The sequence below is a fragment of the Chlorella variabilis genome (assembly GCF_000147415.1).
Source record: "Chlorella variabilis unplaced genomic scaffold CHLNCscaffold_5, whole genome shotgun sequence".
NCBI classification, from domain to species: Eukaryota; Viridiplantae; Chlorophyta; class Trebouxiophyceae; order Chlorellales; family Chlorellaceae; genus Chlorella; species Chlorella variabilis.
Genome location: NW_005435083.1, coordinates 1,991,229 through 2,005,738, shown reverse-complemented (window position 1 = coordinate 2,005,738; position 14,510 = coordinate 1,991,229). Strand labels below are relative to the sequence as shown.

The window sequence follows — 14,510 nt, the reverse complement described above, 5'->3', positions numbered from 1 at the left end:
CATCGAGATGGAGCTGCAGCTGGGCAACATCGACCGCTGCCGCACGCTGTACCAGAAATACATAGAGTGGAGCCCCGCCAACGCGGGCGCGTGGGGCAGGTGGGGCCCATGGCTGTGGGGAGAGGCGCCGGGGGGGGCCTGGTTGGGGGGCTGGGCAGCCGGCTGGCCCGCGCTGCCATGCAGCGGGCGGCTGTGAGCTTGGGGTGGAAGCCTCCTGCTCCACAACAATCGACACACAACAAACGACACACACCACACCACACCACACCACACCACACCACACCACACCACACCACACCACACCTCACCCCACCACCACCCCCGCAGGTTTGCCGACCTGGAGCGCAGCCTGGGCGAGGCGGAGCGGGCGCGGGCGGTGTACGAGCTGGCCATCGCGCAGGCGGTGCTGGACATGCCCGAGGTGCTGTGGAAGGCGTACATCGACTTTGAGATCGGGGAGGGGAACCGGGAGGGGGCGCGCGAGCTGTACGAGCGACTGCTGCAGCGCACGCGACACGTCAAGGTGCGCCCTGCCGCGCGCGTGTGTGTGTGTGCGCGCGCGCGCCCGTGGCGGTGGGCGGCGGCGTGGTGGCAGCGGCGGCGGCTGTGGTGGTGGTGGTGGTGGTGGTGGTGGTGGTGGTGGAGGAGGTGGGGGGGCCAGCCTTGGCGGGGGTCGGGGTTGCGCGGGCGGCACCGTCAACGACCGCAGCCGCCTGGCGCGCACGCCTGCTTGCGCGCCTGCGTGGTCCGCCTGGACAAGCACACACAGATGCGCGCGCCTGACGTGAGCCTGGCCGACCCGTGCCCGCCCGTTCCTGCCCTCCCCTGCCCCCGCCTTGCACCCCGCAGGTCTGGCTGTCGTACGCCAAGTTTGAGGCCACTCCGCTGGCGGTGCTGGCCATGCCGGCTGAGGAGGACGAGCAGCAGGATGAGGAGGCGCGGCAGCAGCAGCTGGCGGAGGCGGAGGAGGCGGAGGGCGGCGAGGCGGGCACAGGTGGGCCACGGCAAGGCCCCGGGCCGGGTGCTTGCGCCTCCCGCCCTGGGCGGCCTGGCCGCGCGCCTGGCTCGCCGGTCGCATGCGTGCCGCCGCACCTGCCGCCGGGCATACACCTGCTTGCCTGCTCCTTGGTCGCCGTGCGCCCCTGGTCCACGCTGCCTGCCGACTCCCGTGGTATGCCGCCACCCACTGCCAACCCCCCACCCACCCCTACGCCCCTCCCCCGGACACGCAGCGGAGCGCGAGGCGCGGGCGCGGCGCGTGTACGAGCGCGCGTTCCGCGGCCTGCGCGACTCGCAGCCCGATGCCAAAGAGGAGGCGGTGATGCTGCTGGAGGCGTGGCGTGCCTTCGAGGCGGCCGCCTCCTCGCGGCCCGCCGAGGAGGCGGCGCGCGCGGTGGCGGCGGTGGAGAAGAAGATGCCGCGGCGGGTGAAGCGCAAGCGGCCCATCGTGCTGGACGACGGCAGCCAGCCGGGAGGCATGGAGGAATACTACGACTACATCTTCCCGGTGGGGGTGGGGGGGTGGGGGGGTGCGGGGTGCGGGGGGGTAGGAGGGCACCGCTGTTGCTTTTGTTTGCCTGTATGTGTGAGGGGTCGCGCTCAAAGCGTGGCTGGAAGTGCTCGTTGCGGTGTGGCGTGCAGGGGTGCGTTGTGTGTGGTGGTAGGCGGTGCGAGTTGTTGCCTGCGCTGTGCTGCGCCTGCGCGTGCCTGGCGGCGAGGTGGTTGACAGCTGGCCGCGCGCCCCGCCGTGCAGGACGAGGCGGCGGCGGCGCCCAACCTCAAGCTGCTGGAAATGGCGCACAAGTGGAAGCGGCAGCGGACCGAGGGCGATGGCGGCGGCGATGCCGACGCTGCGGCGGCGTGAGGGCGATGCGGCACGGCACCTCCCGTGCCTCCCGCGCCCCCGCGACACCCCCTCGTTCACTGCTTTGCTTTGTGTTCTCTGCTCCGCTGCTGGCCGGCCAGAGTGCCACGCCGTTGTTGTCCATGCTCAACTCTTCCTGCTCCCGTCTGGCTCGCTGCTGATCAATATTCATGAGAGGCTCCTTGGTGGCAGCCCTGATCATCTCAGTAACAGAGCAGGTGTTGGAAATCCTCGTTCTGGCGGCGGGAGCGGCGAGGCGGTACAGGACAGGTGACATTGTAGACAGGCCCTCCTTTCGGACCTAGCGCCAGACTGCTGCTTCTGGGCGTCCAAACATGGCCAGGCAGGCGCCTGCAGCCCAAGCTGACCCACGCGCAGCGGGCTTCGGCACCCTGCCGGATGAGCTCGTGGCGACTGGCATCCTGGGCAAGCTCAGGCTGCGGGAGAGGTGAATCGGGGCTTGAATTGCGGTTCTCCTCCTGCTGCAGGGAGGGCTAGGGTTGGGTTCGAGGCCTGCCTTCCCGTCTTCCTCTGAACTGGCGGCCGCCATTTTGCTTGCATGAGAGTTTGTCTGGGCCCATGGGGCTGCCTGCCAAGCAGCAAAGCGTGCAGCGCGGCGGCCCGCCGCGACGCTCAAGCCCAAGTCACCCACCCTGTGCTCTGCCGCCTCTGCCCCATTTTCTTATGAGCCGCTGTCTGCGCCTGCCTCCTGGCCGCCGCAGGCACCGCGCGGTTCCGCTCACGTGCAAGCGCTTTGAGCGCCTGGTGCACAGCCCGCAGCTCCTGCGCGAGATCGTAAGGCCGGAGCTGGGCCTGAGGGAGCCTGGCGGCAGCCTGAAGGGCAAGGCCTTCCTGCGCTGGCTTGCCCGCCGCGCGGCCCAGCACGTCGAGCGCCTGGACCTGCTCCTGGAGGTGCCGCACCCGCACGATTTCGGAGGGGAGGTGCCTTGGGACGCCGACGACGACTTTGGCGCCGGCATGGGCCTGGAAGATTGCGCTGGGGAGCCCGTGTATGAGCGCGACAGCGAGGGCTGGGAGGCAGAGGGGCCGTGCCGGAGCGAGCGGGCGGCGAGCCGCTCTGGGCGCCTGCGGCGGCGCTCTGGGTGCCTGCGGCGGCGGCCGCCTGACCCACCTGCGCCTGGATCTGCAGGAAGGCTCCTAAAAAGCTTGCCATGGCCTTCAGGCACCCAAAGTAAAACTTTTACAAGAATTATTATTCTCTGTTCGCTGTATCGCTGTTTCGCTGGCATTTGCTGTACAGGTGGCTGGTTCGCTCGACAGTTGACAATAGAAAGAGCGTCTGAATATGAGACAGGGGCAAAACATGCTATGGGGCAAAACATGCTATGGGGCAAAAACATGCTATGGGGCAAAATCATGCTATGGGGCACGGGGACCACACCCAGCTGGTGGTGGAAACCCCTGCCACTGGTGCTGCCGCAGCTAGCTGCGGACTTGCAGGCGGCCGCACTCCTGGCACGCTGACGGGGTGGCCTGCGGGCTGGCCAGCGGGTGCGTCTGCCGTCCCATGTGGCCCTCCATCCAGCACAGCCGCTCGCGGGCGTCGTCAAGCTTGGAATCCAGCTTTTCAAGCTTGGAATCCAGCTTTTCAAGCTTGGAATCCAGCTTCTCTATTACGCTATCCATGTGTCCCCTTATGAACCATACCCCACTGCCCACAACGGCCACAAGCGTGAACACGCCCCCCACGATCTGGCCCACGGAGAAGTGGACTGGGGAGTCGGTGCGCAGCACGGCCTGCAGCGGAGGAGGCCAAGCGATTGCTCGTTTTGCCCTTGCTTGCAACAGCTGGTGCAAGTGGAAGCATAGGGATCAGGCGCAGGAGGACAGGCATGCACATGCACTAGTGCATAACCCTCGGCTGCTCACCGGCGCAGCTGCAGAGCCGCCACCGTTGGCGGGCCCACCAGAGCCGTCGCCGTCGCTGCCGCTGCCGCCGCCGCCGCCACCGCCACCGCCATAGCGCCCACCGCCACCGCCCGACGCGCCGCCGCCGCCCCCGCCTGCCGAGGCCTGCGCCCGCGAGGCCATTCGCGTGACGCGCACGGGCGTCCTGATCTCGCGCCCTGCAGGCCAGAGCAAGCAACATGTGCTGTCGTTGTGGGAGTGCTATCGGTCCGTCTGAAGAGCCTTGGCCTCCGCAGGGAGCAACCAGCGGCTATGCTCGCCATCAACTCACCTTGGCGGGCCTTGGCGGCCATCATGCGAGACGCCGAGCTTCCAGTGAAGGGAGCCACCCCCTGCAGCGCACACAGCGCCGACGCCATCGCTGGCAGTTATCCCCACATGTTCAAGAAAAAGAAGAAGATATGACCAAACACGGGTGTGTGTGTGAGGAACCCAATCAGACGTGGGTATGAACTGTCCTCCCCGGGCCGGAGCCGTCGCTGCCACCGTTTCTCCCCCTGAGTCACCCGTGTTTGGTCACATCTTCTTCGTCTTCGGGCCCGCCGCTCTCGCCGTGCCCGCCTTCGATCTGAAGCGCCGCACCGGCCGCACCATGGATCACGAGATGGCGTTGGCTCCAGGCGGCCGGGGGAGCGGCGGAAGCCACTGGAGCACGAAATATGCCGCCATTTCCAGCCCTGCCGCCATTTCTGCTACAATTCTCAGGAGCATGGCCTTGCCGCCGCCGCCGCCGCCGCCGCCGCACACCGCAGCTGGCACCCCGCCCGTGCAAGAGCCTTGGGGTTTTCAATCGCCGGCAACAGCCTTAGGTGTGGTGAGGGATGGGGTGTAGGGATCGACAGCCGACAACAGCCTTAGTGTTTTTTTCCAGTCCCAACGCGCCACAACTGGTGTCCCTTGCACGCGACGTGCCTCCTTCAACGGCAACATTGGCAATGAGCACAAACCACGGACATTCATGCACCGTCGCTGCTGCAAAACAAGTGCATTGAGTGCAGCAAACAGCACAGGGCGGCAGTAGGTTGCAGGCTGGCGGCAGGCGCCGACGCACGGCGGTGCTGCCCCGGGGCCCCGCCTGATCCCCGGCGAGGCCCAGGGAGCCAGAGGCTGCCTGCCTGAACGAGGGAGGTGAGAGGAGGCGAGCTCAGGAGCCCGCCCCGACCGGCCCGAGGGCTGGCAGGCAGCCTCTGGCGGACTGGGCGGAGTGGATGCACACCCTCAGTCTGCAGGTGCTCACCTATCGTGGGTTCCTCCCCAGCATCACATCGCCCACTCATAGGGGGAAACGGTGGCAGTGACTTCCAGAGGAAGCCGTTGTGCCGCTCTGCTGAGGCAGTATGTGTACAGTGCGCTTACAGAACACGTGTCCTGCAAGAGCAGGCAGCGCTGCTCCCTTTCCCTTTGTTGTTGACGAGTGAAGTAACCGCTCGCCAAACCTGTGCATGAGCAACTGTAAAGAACCAGAGAGAGGAGGTTACGGCTCCTGCTGCGCGCTGCTGCCGGCGGGCGCCGCCGCCGCGCCAGCCCCTGCCCCGGCGGCTGCCGCCTCGGCCTTGCGCCGCTCCAGCTCCTGCTGCAGCTCCTGCAGCCGGCTGCTGGCCTCAATCTGCTCGGCCGAGATCTCAAACAGAGGCTTGCGGACCTCCCACGCCGCCGCCGAGCCGCTGCTGCCGCTGCCATCAGCGGCCCCAGCCTCGGCCATGCCGCTGCCGCTGCTGCTGCCAGGCGCTGCCTGCACCTCCACCTCCTCCTCCTCCTCTAGCTCCGGCTCCACCTCTGTTGCCGCCGCAGGCAGCGAGGGCGCCGCAGGCGCAGCCGCCGCCGGCGCGGCTGCAAGGGCGCTGCGCTGGCGGGCCTCCTGCAGGCCCTCCAGCACGGCGTTGTCGACCACCGCATCGGCCCGCCGCTCCGCCTGCACCGCTGCCAGCCGCTGCTCAAAGGCCGCCTGCTCAGCCGCCGCCGCCGCCTCGCGCGCCGCCATCTGGTCCCGAGCCGACTTCATGGCACGGTTGGCGCGGCTGATGGCTGGGAACCACTTCTCATTGTTCTCCAGCACCACTGCACGGCGTGGGGCGGGGAGGCAGGCGGGGCAGGTGAGCTGCAAGCCAGGAGCAGGCGCAGGCGGCCGCTGGGGAAGTGTCGGCAGACTGGAGCGATCCTGGGTGGGCACCCATCCATCAGGCAGCTGGCGCCAGGTGGTTTCCAAGCCTGCGACCAGCGTGCCAGCCGCAGCCCAGCGCCCCGCCGCACCTGTGCTGCCAAACAGGGCGGTGGCGCCCAGCACAAACAAGGTCCAGATGCGCCCCTTCTTGACCTCCTGCCGCTTCAGAGGCTTGGCCATCTGGGTGGCCTCCTGCGGAGTGACGGTGGTGATGTCTGCCAGGCTGGCGGGCACAGCGGAGAACAGCAGCAGGCCCGAGGCGGCGACCGCGGCGGCGGTGCGGGCCAGCAGCTGCGTGGGCGTGGGCGCCGCGATCTCAAAGGCGCTGCCCGGCCCCTGCGCAGAGCGAAACAAGGGAACGGAAGAGTGAGGGTGATGAGATGCACGCCCTTCAAGCTGCAGGGAAGCAGGTCCATGGATCCAGCCGCGCGAGCCCGCACCTTGTCGCCGCCGATGGCGGAGCACCGCGCCGCCGCCAGTGGTAGGCGCCTGGAAGGCACCGTGGCCCACCGCCCGCCGCTCAACGTGGTGTGACTCCAGGGCGCTGGAAGCGCCTGTGCGGTGGCTGAGGCCAGCATGACGGTGGCTGGAGGCGGTGGTGTGAACGGTGGGAGCGAATGCGGCTGCCGCAGGTCAGCTAACAGATGTAGCAGGTGTGTCCGGTTGCTGCAAACGGAGAATGCGCATGCCAGAGCGAGCCCAGCAGGATCATGCCGGCCCCTCCCTTCCACCTGCCGGCCCATGCAGCGCTGCCAAACTCGCACTGCGCTGCCCGCAGCTGTAATTGGGTCAAGGCTCGTTGCTGTGACCATCTCGTTCCCCCGCAGGCGCCCTCGATCCCCAGCATCGCACGTCTGATCACTGCCTCCCGCTTCAATTCCCGCGCCCTGTCGCCTCAATTGGGCGCCCCGCACCGTGCCAGTGGCTGGCAGCATAGGAGCCGAGGCAGGGAGAGCGGCACCACCTCGCCACTATGATGCAAGCGCCGGTCACGGTGCTGCAGGCCAACACCAAGCGGGACACGGGAAAGAAGGCGCAGTATGGCAACATCATGGCGGGCAAGGTGGGCCCCCGCTGCCATGCCGCTGCCGGTCAATCCGAGCGGTGGCTGCACTGCGGTTGCTCTGGCCAGGCGCACGTTCAGCCTCTAGCAGGCTCCAGCTGCAGCCCTGGTCGGCTGCTGGGCCATCCAGGCACCAGTATCACCCGCCAAGCAGCCCCCCATGCCTGTCTTGCCCCATGGTGCTCCCCATCCCGCCCTCCCTGCGCCGCCCGCAGGCCGTGGCCGACATTGTGCGCACCACGCTGGGCCCGCGCGCCATGCTCAAGATGCTGCTGGACGCCAACGGCGGCATCGTGCTGACCAACGACGGCAACGCCATCCTGCGGGAGATCGACGTGAGCCACCCCGCGGCCAAGAGCATCATCGAGCTGAGCCGCACGCAGGACGAGGAGGTGGGCGACGGCACCACCTCCGTCATCATCCTGGCCGGCGAGATGCTGGCGGCGGCGGAGCCATTCCTGGAGCGCAACCTGCACCCCACCACCATCATCAGGCGTGTGCCACGCCAGCCGGGCGCCAGCCTGGCGGCCCGGCGTGCGCGCGAGCATGCCGGCGACGCCGGCGAGACGTGCACAGCCAAGCAGCGTGCTCGCGTCCCATGCCTGCCTGCCGCCCCGTGCTGCTGTCCCCACACGCGCTTGCTACGCTACCCCCGGCTGCCTGCCCATGTGCGTCTGTGCACCCGCACGCGTGCGCGCGCGTGTGCAGGGGGTATGTGCGGGCGCTGGAGGACGCGGTGCGGGTGGTGGACGAGGTCTGCTTCCCCATCGACACCAACGACCGCCAGCAGATGCTCAACATCGTCAACAGCTGCATAGGCACCAAGTTCACAATGCGCTTTGGCTCGCTCATCGCGGTGCGCGGGCGGGGGAGGCGGGGGGGCAGCTGGGGGGCAGCTGGGGCACTCAGGCAGGCTTGGTAGGCTGGGTAGGCTTGGCGCTCCGGCCTGGAGATTAGTCCGCAGGAGTGCTGCCGGCCACAGGGAACGCCACAGCCAGCTACTCCCTGCTACTCCGCTGCTTGCCTGCCCCGGCTGACCGGTGTGTGGCTGGGCTGGCTGGCTTGGCGGGGGTGCAGGAGCTGGCGCTGGATGCGGTGCAGACCATCACGGTGGACCATGGGGAGGGGCGGCGGGAGATCGACATCAAGTGAGGACCTGGCTGCCCCGGCCCCGGCTGGCATGGCTGGGTGGCTGGCTGGGTGGCTGGCTGGGTGGCTGGCTGGCCGGCGCCACCGAGCCTGTGCCTGCGGCAGCCCAGTGTGCAGAGCTCGCAGCACCGCCGCCTCCTGTGGCTCCCCATTGTCAGTATGCACGCGTGTTTCTGTGTTTTGGTTGATGTCGTGTTGGTGTCCTCAACCTGCCCGCCTGCCCTCACACTGCCTGCCTGCCTTCCCTGCCCCTGCCCTCAGGAAGTACGCCAAGGTGGAGAAGATCCCGGGCGGCGACATCCAGGACAGCCGGGTGCTCAGGGGCGTGATGTTTGAGAAGGATGTGGTGGTGCCCGCACGCATGCGGCGGTGAGTTCCTGGGGGGTGCTGCTGCTGCTGCTGCTGGCGCGGCTGCTCGCTTGTTTGCTTGTGAGCATGCCTCAGGTCTTCTCACCCATCAATTTCCGCTTCCGCCCCTTGGGCCCCGCCCCGCCCTGGGTCACCCACCGCGCCTGCTCCTGCGCCTGCGCCCTGCCCCGCCCCGCGCTGCAGCAAGATCCACAGCCCACGCATCCTGCTGCTGGACTGCCCGCTGGAGTACAAGAAGGGGGAGAACCAGACCAATGTGGAGCTGATGAAGGAGGAGGACTGGTGAGTGGGGGCTGCTGCGTGTCTCTCGTGTGTGTGTGTGTGTCATGGTGTGTGGTCTTGTGTGCGCTTGGGTGGGCCTCACGTGCTGCAGTGTATGTGTATGTGTGTGTGTGCCCCCCGAGTGCGTGGCTCTTGGGTACAGCCCAGCCCAGGCGCCGCACTGGCACCATGCTAGCATCAGCGCCGCCCCTGCCGCCGTGCCGCCGCCCCCGCCCTCGCCTGGCGGCTGCAGGGCCACGCTGCTGAAGATGGAGGAGGAGTGGGTGCAGCGTACCTGCGAGCAGATTGCCTCCTTCAAGCCAGACCTGGTCATCACGGGTGGGCAGGGTGGTGGGGCTGGGGTGGAGGGGCTGGCCAGGGGAGCCTGTGTGTGTGTGTGTGTGTGTGTTCTGAGCGGGGGTTGAGGGGCTGGCAACAGGACCGTGTGTGTGTGTGTGTGTATCCTGGCGGCCCGGGAAGCGTGATCCTGTCGAGCCAGAGAGCGGGGGGCCTCGGCAGTGTGGATGGTTCCAGGGACGCCCCACCCGCCACATCCCCCACGCCCCCGCCTGGCCCCGCCGGGTCACCTCGCGTGCCTGCCGCCTGCCTTGCCTCCCGCCGCGCGCTGCCCCGCCCGGCCTCACCTCGCATGCCTGCCTGCCTGCCCACCTGTAGAGAAGGGCCTGAGCGACCTGGCCGCCCATTACCTCATGAAGGCCGGCATCACCTCCATCCGCCGCCTGCGCAAGACGGACAACAACCGCATCGCGCGCGCCTGCGGCGCCACCATCGTCAGCAGGCCGGGTGGGTGCCAGCTGCGCCAAGCAGCTGTGCCAAGCACTGGCACAGCTGAGCCTGGCCAGGGCGTGCTGCGGGTCGCCGCCTGCGCTGGCTCTCCCAGCTGAGCTCACAGCAATCACTGGTCACTGCTGCCTGCCTGGTGCTGGCCCGCAGATGAGATCCGGGAGGCAGACATCGGCACAGGCGCGGGCCTCTTTGAGGTTCGCAAGATTGGGGATGAGTTCTACACATTCATCGTCGACTGCAAGGTGGGCCGGGCTGGTGTGCCTGGTTTGAGAGGGGGGGTGCATGGGGCAGGCGAGGGGCTTTGACAGGCGGGGAGGTGGCCTGGGGGAGGAGGGTGGGATGCGTGCACGCAGGGGGTGTGTGCCGCTGCACCCAGCCCAGCTGGCGGGGTGGCCTGGGTTGAGATGGTCCCAACAGCCCCTCCCTCCACCCAACCTTCTCCCAACTCCCCACCTCACCCCCGCTGCCACGCTCCTCCCCCCTGCCTCTCCCGCCAGGACCCCAAGGCATGCAGCGTGGTGCTGCGGGGCGCGTCCAAGGATGTGCTGAACGAGGTGGAAAGGAACCTGCATGATGCCATGGGCGTGGCGCGCAACGTGTGCATAGGTGGGTGCGGGCGGCGGCAGGCGGCATGGTGTGGCGAGGCAGGCGAGAGCAGCGGCTGGGAGTACTGGCACATCAGGGCATGTGCAATCGGACACCTCGGGGTTTGGCGCCTGCCTCGGCTTGGCTCCCACACGCCGCCCCGCTCTGCTGCGTTCCATCCCCTCCCTGCCCTCTCCCCGGCTGCAGACCCGCGGCTAGTGCCGGGCGGTGGCGCGGTGGAGATGGCGGTGTCGCGGGGGCTGGCGGAGCGGGCCAACAGCGGCGCTGTGGAGGGCGTGGAGCAGGTGGGGCCCCCCTGCAGCCTCCGCTAATTTTGCTTCGCCCCCGCCTGGCCCCCTGCTGGCCTGCCGCATCAGCAGCGCATTGCCACCACCACCACCACCACCACCGACACCGACTCGCACCCCGCCTGCACCTCCTCGCTGTCTGCCATGTATTGCGGCGGTACAGGGCCCGTACCGCGCGGTGGGCCAGGCGCTGGAGGTCATCCCGCGCACCCTGGCCCAGAACTGCGGCGCCAACGTGATACGCACCCTCACCAAGCTGCGGGCCAAGCATGCAGAGGATGCCGCCTGCACCTACGGAATCGACGGTGAGGCAGAGGCACAGCGGGTGCCTGCGGTGGTGGTGGTGGCGGGCGGCGGAGGGCTGGCTCGCAGGCACGCGGCACGGGCGGATGTGGGGAGCCGGGCTGGCGTCACCTGGGGCAGCCGCCCCACCCCACGCTGCTGCACCGCACCCCCACCTCCACGCCCGCCGCCTGCTGCCCTGTGTGCGCCTGCCTGCAGGCAACAGCGGGCAGATCGTCGACATGAAGGAGCTGGGGGTGTGGGAGGCGTACCAGGTGAGAGGAGGCAGGCAGGCAGGCAGGCAGGCATCCAGGCCCGGCACGCCCTTCTGTCGGCAACCCCCGCCCTGCACCTCAGCACTCGCCCCCGCTGCCGGCCTGCTGGGCCCGGGTCGCCGCTCCCCCCTCCACCCCACAAGCCAGCCATCACACGCACGCGGCCACCATGCACCTCCCCACCCACGCCCTCACACCCTCACGCCCATCAACCTCCTCCCTGGCGCCCCCGGCTGTGCCCCGTGTGCAGGTCAAGGTGCAGACCATTAAGACGTCCATTGAGGCCGCCACCCTGCTGCTGCGCATCGACGATATCGTGTCGGGGCTGAAGAAGCGGGACAAGCTGGGGCCCGGGCAGAGCAGCAAGCCGCAGGTGGACGACGGCGAGAACGTGGACAGCGAGCAAATGCTGGCCGACTGAGGCGGCGGCGAGCGCTCGGCTCGGCGCCTCCGGGCGCCGGGCCACGCCTTGGTTGCAGAGGCGGCGGCGGCGGCGGCCTCCATTTGCTCATGCATGCATCGTTGCAACGACGCACCCTGCACCTGTCGCATTTATCTTATCGCTGACCTGTCAGCCTGACTCTCGCAACGAGGTGCCAGCCAAACAGCTGGGAGGCAATGCGCTTACAAGGTTGAACAGAGGAAGCGCAGCGCATTGCAGGGCCCCGTGTCACAGAAGCCTCGTGGGCAGAGATGCAATGGGGGGAAGTGCAACCATCGGAAGAGAGAACAAGGGAGAGTGGCTGCTGCTGCTGCTTGTCACGCCGGCGAGCGGCAGGCGGCCGCCCGGCTGCGCAGCCGCGTCACCACCCCGCAAACTCCTCCTTCTTGCGCCGCTTCTTCTCCTCCTGCAGCACCCGCATGCGCGCCTTCTTGGCCTGCGCCTCCGCCACCACCTTGAGGTGCTTGGGGTCCTGCCTGCCAAAGGAGACGGGGTACTGGCCGCGCCGCGCGCCGCCGCCCTGCGCGCCGCCCTCGTCGTCGTCGTCGCCCAGCGGCGCCGCCGCCAGCAGCTGCTTCTTGGCCGCCTCCGTGGCCTCGATGTTGGCCAGCTTCTGCTCCATGCTCAGCGGCACCTCGGTGATGCCTGCCACCCAGCTGGGGCCCAGCTCCGTGTCCTGCTGCCGCTTCTGGAGGCCCTCGGGCATGGCTGCCAGGAGCGGGTCCTGCATGCGCGCGCGCCGCTCCGCCTCCGCCGCCGCCGCCTCCTCCTCCTCCTGCCCGGGCCGCCCCATGCGCTTGGCCAGCTGCTCCTCAACGTACTTCTTCCTGCAGGCGGTACGAAACGGCGGCGGCGGCGGCGGTACGGTTGGCACCGGCGGTGGGGGCGGTACGATGCAGGGACCACAGGGCGACGCCCCCAGCAGCGCAGCAAGAGAAAGAAGGCGGAGAGCTGGGGCTCGTGGCAGGCATCCACGCAGCAGGAAGCCCAGCGCAGCTTGCTCCGGCCCAGCCCCAGCCCCAGCCCAGCCCCCAGCCCCCAGCCCCCAGCTCCCAGCCCAGCGCCCAGCCCAGCCCAGCGCCTCACATGTTGACGTCCTCATCCTCCGAGTGAAGCCGCCGCTCGCGCTTGAACGCCGCCTGTAGCACATCACCCACCACCGCCGCTGCCCCCGCCTCCTTCCGCTCCACCCGCACGTCAGCCACCATCAGCGAGCCGACATCCACACCCTGCGGAGGGCCGGTGCGGACATGAAGGAGGGTGGGGGTCAGCAGTGGGGGTGGCGGAGGCTGGCGGAGCGGCTGCGTGTTGGTCCGCAAGGGCAGCTGCTGGCTCCTGAACGCGCGCCCCAGGCAGCGCACACGCTGCCAGCTTGCAGGCGCCAGGCCGGCTGCACGCCGCGCGTCTCGGCAGTGGCCAGGCGCACCGTGCGGCGCTGCCGCTGCTTCTGCAGCAGCTTGATGTCATCGGCTGTCAGCTTGGGCTGCCCCTCCGCCCCCTCCGCCTCCCCCTCTGACAGCTCCTCCTGCTCATCCAGCGCGCGCTTCTTGCGTATGTTGCGCTGCTTCATGCTGCTGTGCTGTCCGCCGCTGCCGCTGCCCCCGCTGCTGCTGCTGCGCCACCTTCCTGTGGGAACCAAGCGGTGGTCTCAACGGAAGATGGGTCAGGGCTGCAGCTGCACTGTGTCTTTTTGTCACCCTGCCTGCAGTGCAGCGGCGCACGGCCGGTGCGTGAGGGAAAAAGCGGGGCGGCAGCGGCATAGCGGCACTGCGCTACCGCACGCTGGGGGCCAGGTGCTGGGGGCCAGGGTAGCGCCATGCAGCCAACCGCTGCTCCGGCTATCCCCCGTGGCATTGCTGGTGCCTGGCGCTGCGCCCAAGGGTGCTGCACTCACCAGGCGTGTGATGGTGGCTGGGGCGCCGAGAAGGTAGCCAAGGATGGAGGTAGTGTGTCTGATGAGAATGCAGCGTGCGCAGGGCCTGTTAGAGACATCCCTGGGCGACGGCCACGAGAGCACAGCACGAGAGCACGGTGTGCCCTGTTCCGTCCAATCTGGCTGCCGGCCGTAGCTGGCCGATTGTGCTTGCTAGCTACCGCTGGGAACAGCACCGCTCGCTGCAAGGGTGCCGAGTCCCCGTCCAGCCAGGGCTCTCTCGCGCAGCAGACCCGTCCCAGCCCGCAGCAGCTGTCTCATCAGGCATCGCACACAGCCATGGCACAGCCGGCTGGCGACCCCCTCGCGGGGAACACGCGCTACCGCAAGATCAAGGACATTAACAAGGGCAGCTTTGGCTTTGTGGTGCTGGCTGAGAATCTGGAGACGCGGGAGCAGGTGGCCATCAAGTTCACGCGCGTCGAGTGAGTGAGGCCGGCAGGGGTGGCGCCCCGCCTCTGCCGCCCTGCTGCACCCCCTCCGCCGCCCCGCCAGCTCCTGCAAAGCGCAGAGCGGGTGGGGCTTGGAGTGGGTTTCCAGCCTGCTGATCTTGCGCTGCTGCGCGGGTGCAGCGCAGCCCTACACGCAGCCATCCCATGCGTAACCGGCATGCCGCTCATCCGCGCTCGCCCGCCTGCCGCGCGGTGTGCCGACTCACTCAAGCACATGTGCCTCCTCCCGCGCCACCTCCCCCCGCCCGCAGCTCGGAGCAGGACGTGAAGCACGCGCACCGCGAGATCATGAACCACCAGCGCCTGCTGCACCCGCACGTGGTGCAGCTCAAGGAGGTGTTTGCCGCCAAGCCCTTCCTGGCGTTGGTCATGGAGTTTGTGCCCAACGGCGACATGTTCCAGGTGGGAGTGTGTGTGGTGAGGGGGTGCATGCACAGCATGGCGGTGGCAGGGAGCGGGCAAGCAGGGGTCATCAAGCGTCTGGCGCCGACGCCCGCTACCCTGGACACGTTTTGCCTCGAGCCTGCCGGCACGCACACTCGCCCACGACCCCCTGCCTGGCCCTGCCCTCCCCTGCCCTCTCCTTCCCGCAGTACGTGGTGTCCCGCCGCGGCCTGCCCGAGAGCGAGC

General features: G+C 68.7%; 4 protein-coding genes across 4 annotated transcripts in view; 3 read left to right on the top strand and 1 right to left on the bottom strand.

The window, feature by feature from the left end:
* CHLNCDRAFT_34803 (hypothetical protein) overlaps positions 1-1,864 on the top strand; it is a gene marked incomplete at its 3' end in the record, with an annotated part of 5,762 nt that extends 3,898 nt beyond the window's left edge. Inside the window, exons 14-18 of the mRNA XM_005849878.1 lie at positions 8-99; positions 328-523; positions 850-994; positions 1,233-1,507; positions 1,754-1,864. Coding sequence (XP_005849940.1) covers positions 8-99; positions 328-523; positions 850-994; positions 1,233-1,507; positions 1,754-1,864 — 819 coding nt within the window. The remainder of the gene's footprint in view (positions 1-7; positions 100-327; positions 524-849; positions 995-1,232; positions 1,508-1,753) is intronic.
* Positions 1,865-6,748: 4,884 nt separating this feature from the next.
* Positions 6,749-11,639, top strand: CHLNCDRAFT_30487 (hypothetical protein). The gene is made up of 15 exons (XM_005849877.1): positions 6,749-7,017; positions 7,233-7,512; positions 7,599-7,602; positions 7,726-7,873; positions 8,095-8,165; positions 8,428-8,535; positions 8,719-8,817; positions 9,050-9,135; positions 9,472-9,600; positions 9,751-9,845; positions 10,101-10,209; positions 10,396-10,493; positions 10,660-10,801; positions 10,998-11,053; positions 11,304-11,639. Exons 1-15 carry the CDS (start codon positions 6,928-6,930, stop codon positions 11,472-11,474), a joined length of 1,686 nt encoding a protein of 561 aa, XP_005849939.1. The 5' UTR covers positions 6,749-6,927; the 3' UTR covers positions 11,475-11,639.
* Positions 11,640-11,856: 217 nt separating this feature from the next.
* CHLNCDRAFT_143273 (hypothetical protein) lies at positions 11,857-13,065 on the bottom strand (the record flags this gene model as incomplete). Its single annotated transcript, XM_005849628.1, has 3 exons — positions 11,857-12,322; positions 12,582-12,724; positions 12,859-13,065. The coding sequence occupies 3 exons, from the start codon at positions 13,063-13,065 to the stop codon at positions 11,857-11,859; spliced, it is 816 nt and encodes a 271-aa protein (XP_005849690.1).
* A 642-nt stretch (positions 13,066-13,707) lies between these two features.
* The window catches only part of CHLNCDRAFT_51150 (hypothetical protein), a gene marked incomplete at both ends in the record, with an annotated part of 3,052 nt that continues 2,249 nt past the window's right edge, over positions 13,708-14,510 (top strand). The window contains 3 exons of the mRNA XM_005849876.1: positions 13,708-13,853; positions 14,132-14,282; positions 14,474-14,476. Coding sequence (XP_005849938.1) covers positions 13,708-13,853; positions 14,132-14,282; positions 14,474-14,476 — 300 coding nt within the window. The remainder of the gene's footprint in view (positions 13,854-14,131; positions 14,283-14,473; positions 14,477-14,510) is intronic.

What these genes read in the sequence shown, in the direction of transcription:
- CHLNCDRAFT_30487 (XM_005849877.1), top strand. Translation starts at nt 6,928, where the DNA reads ATGATGCAAGCGCCGGTCACGGTGCTGCAGGCCAACACCAAGCGGGAC. An exon ending in CTGATGAAGGAGGAGGACTG is followed by an intron (nt 8,818 to 9,049) that starts GTGAGTGGGGGC and finishes TGGCGGCTGCAG; the next exon opens with GGCCACGCTGCTGAAGATGG. An exon ending in GCCAGACCTGGTCATCACGG is followed by an intron (nt 9,136 to 9,471) that starts GTGGGCAGGGTG and finishes GCCCACCTGTAG; the next exon opens with AGAAGGGCCTGAGCGACCTG.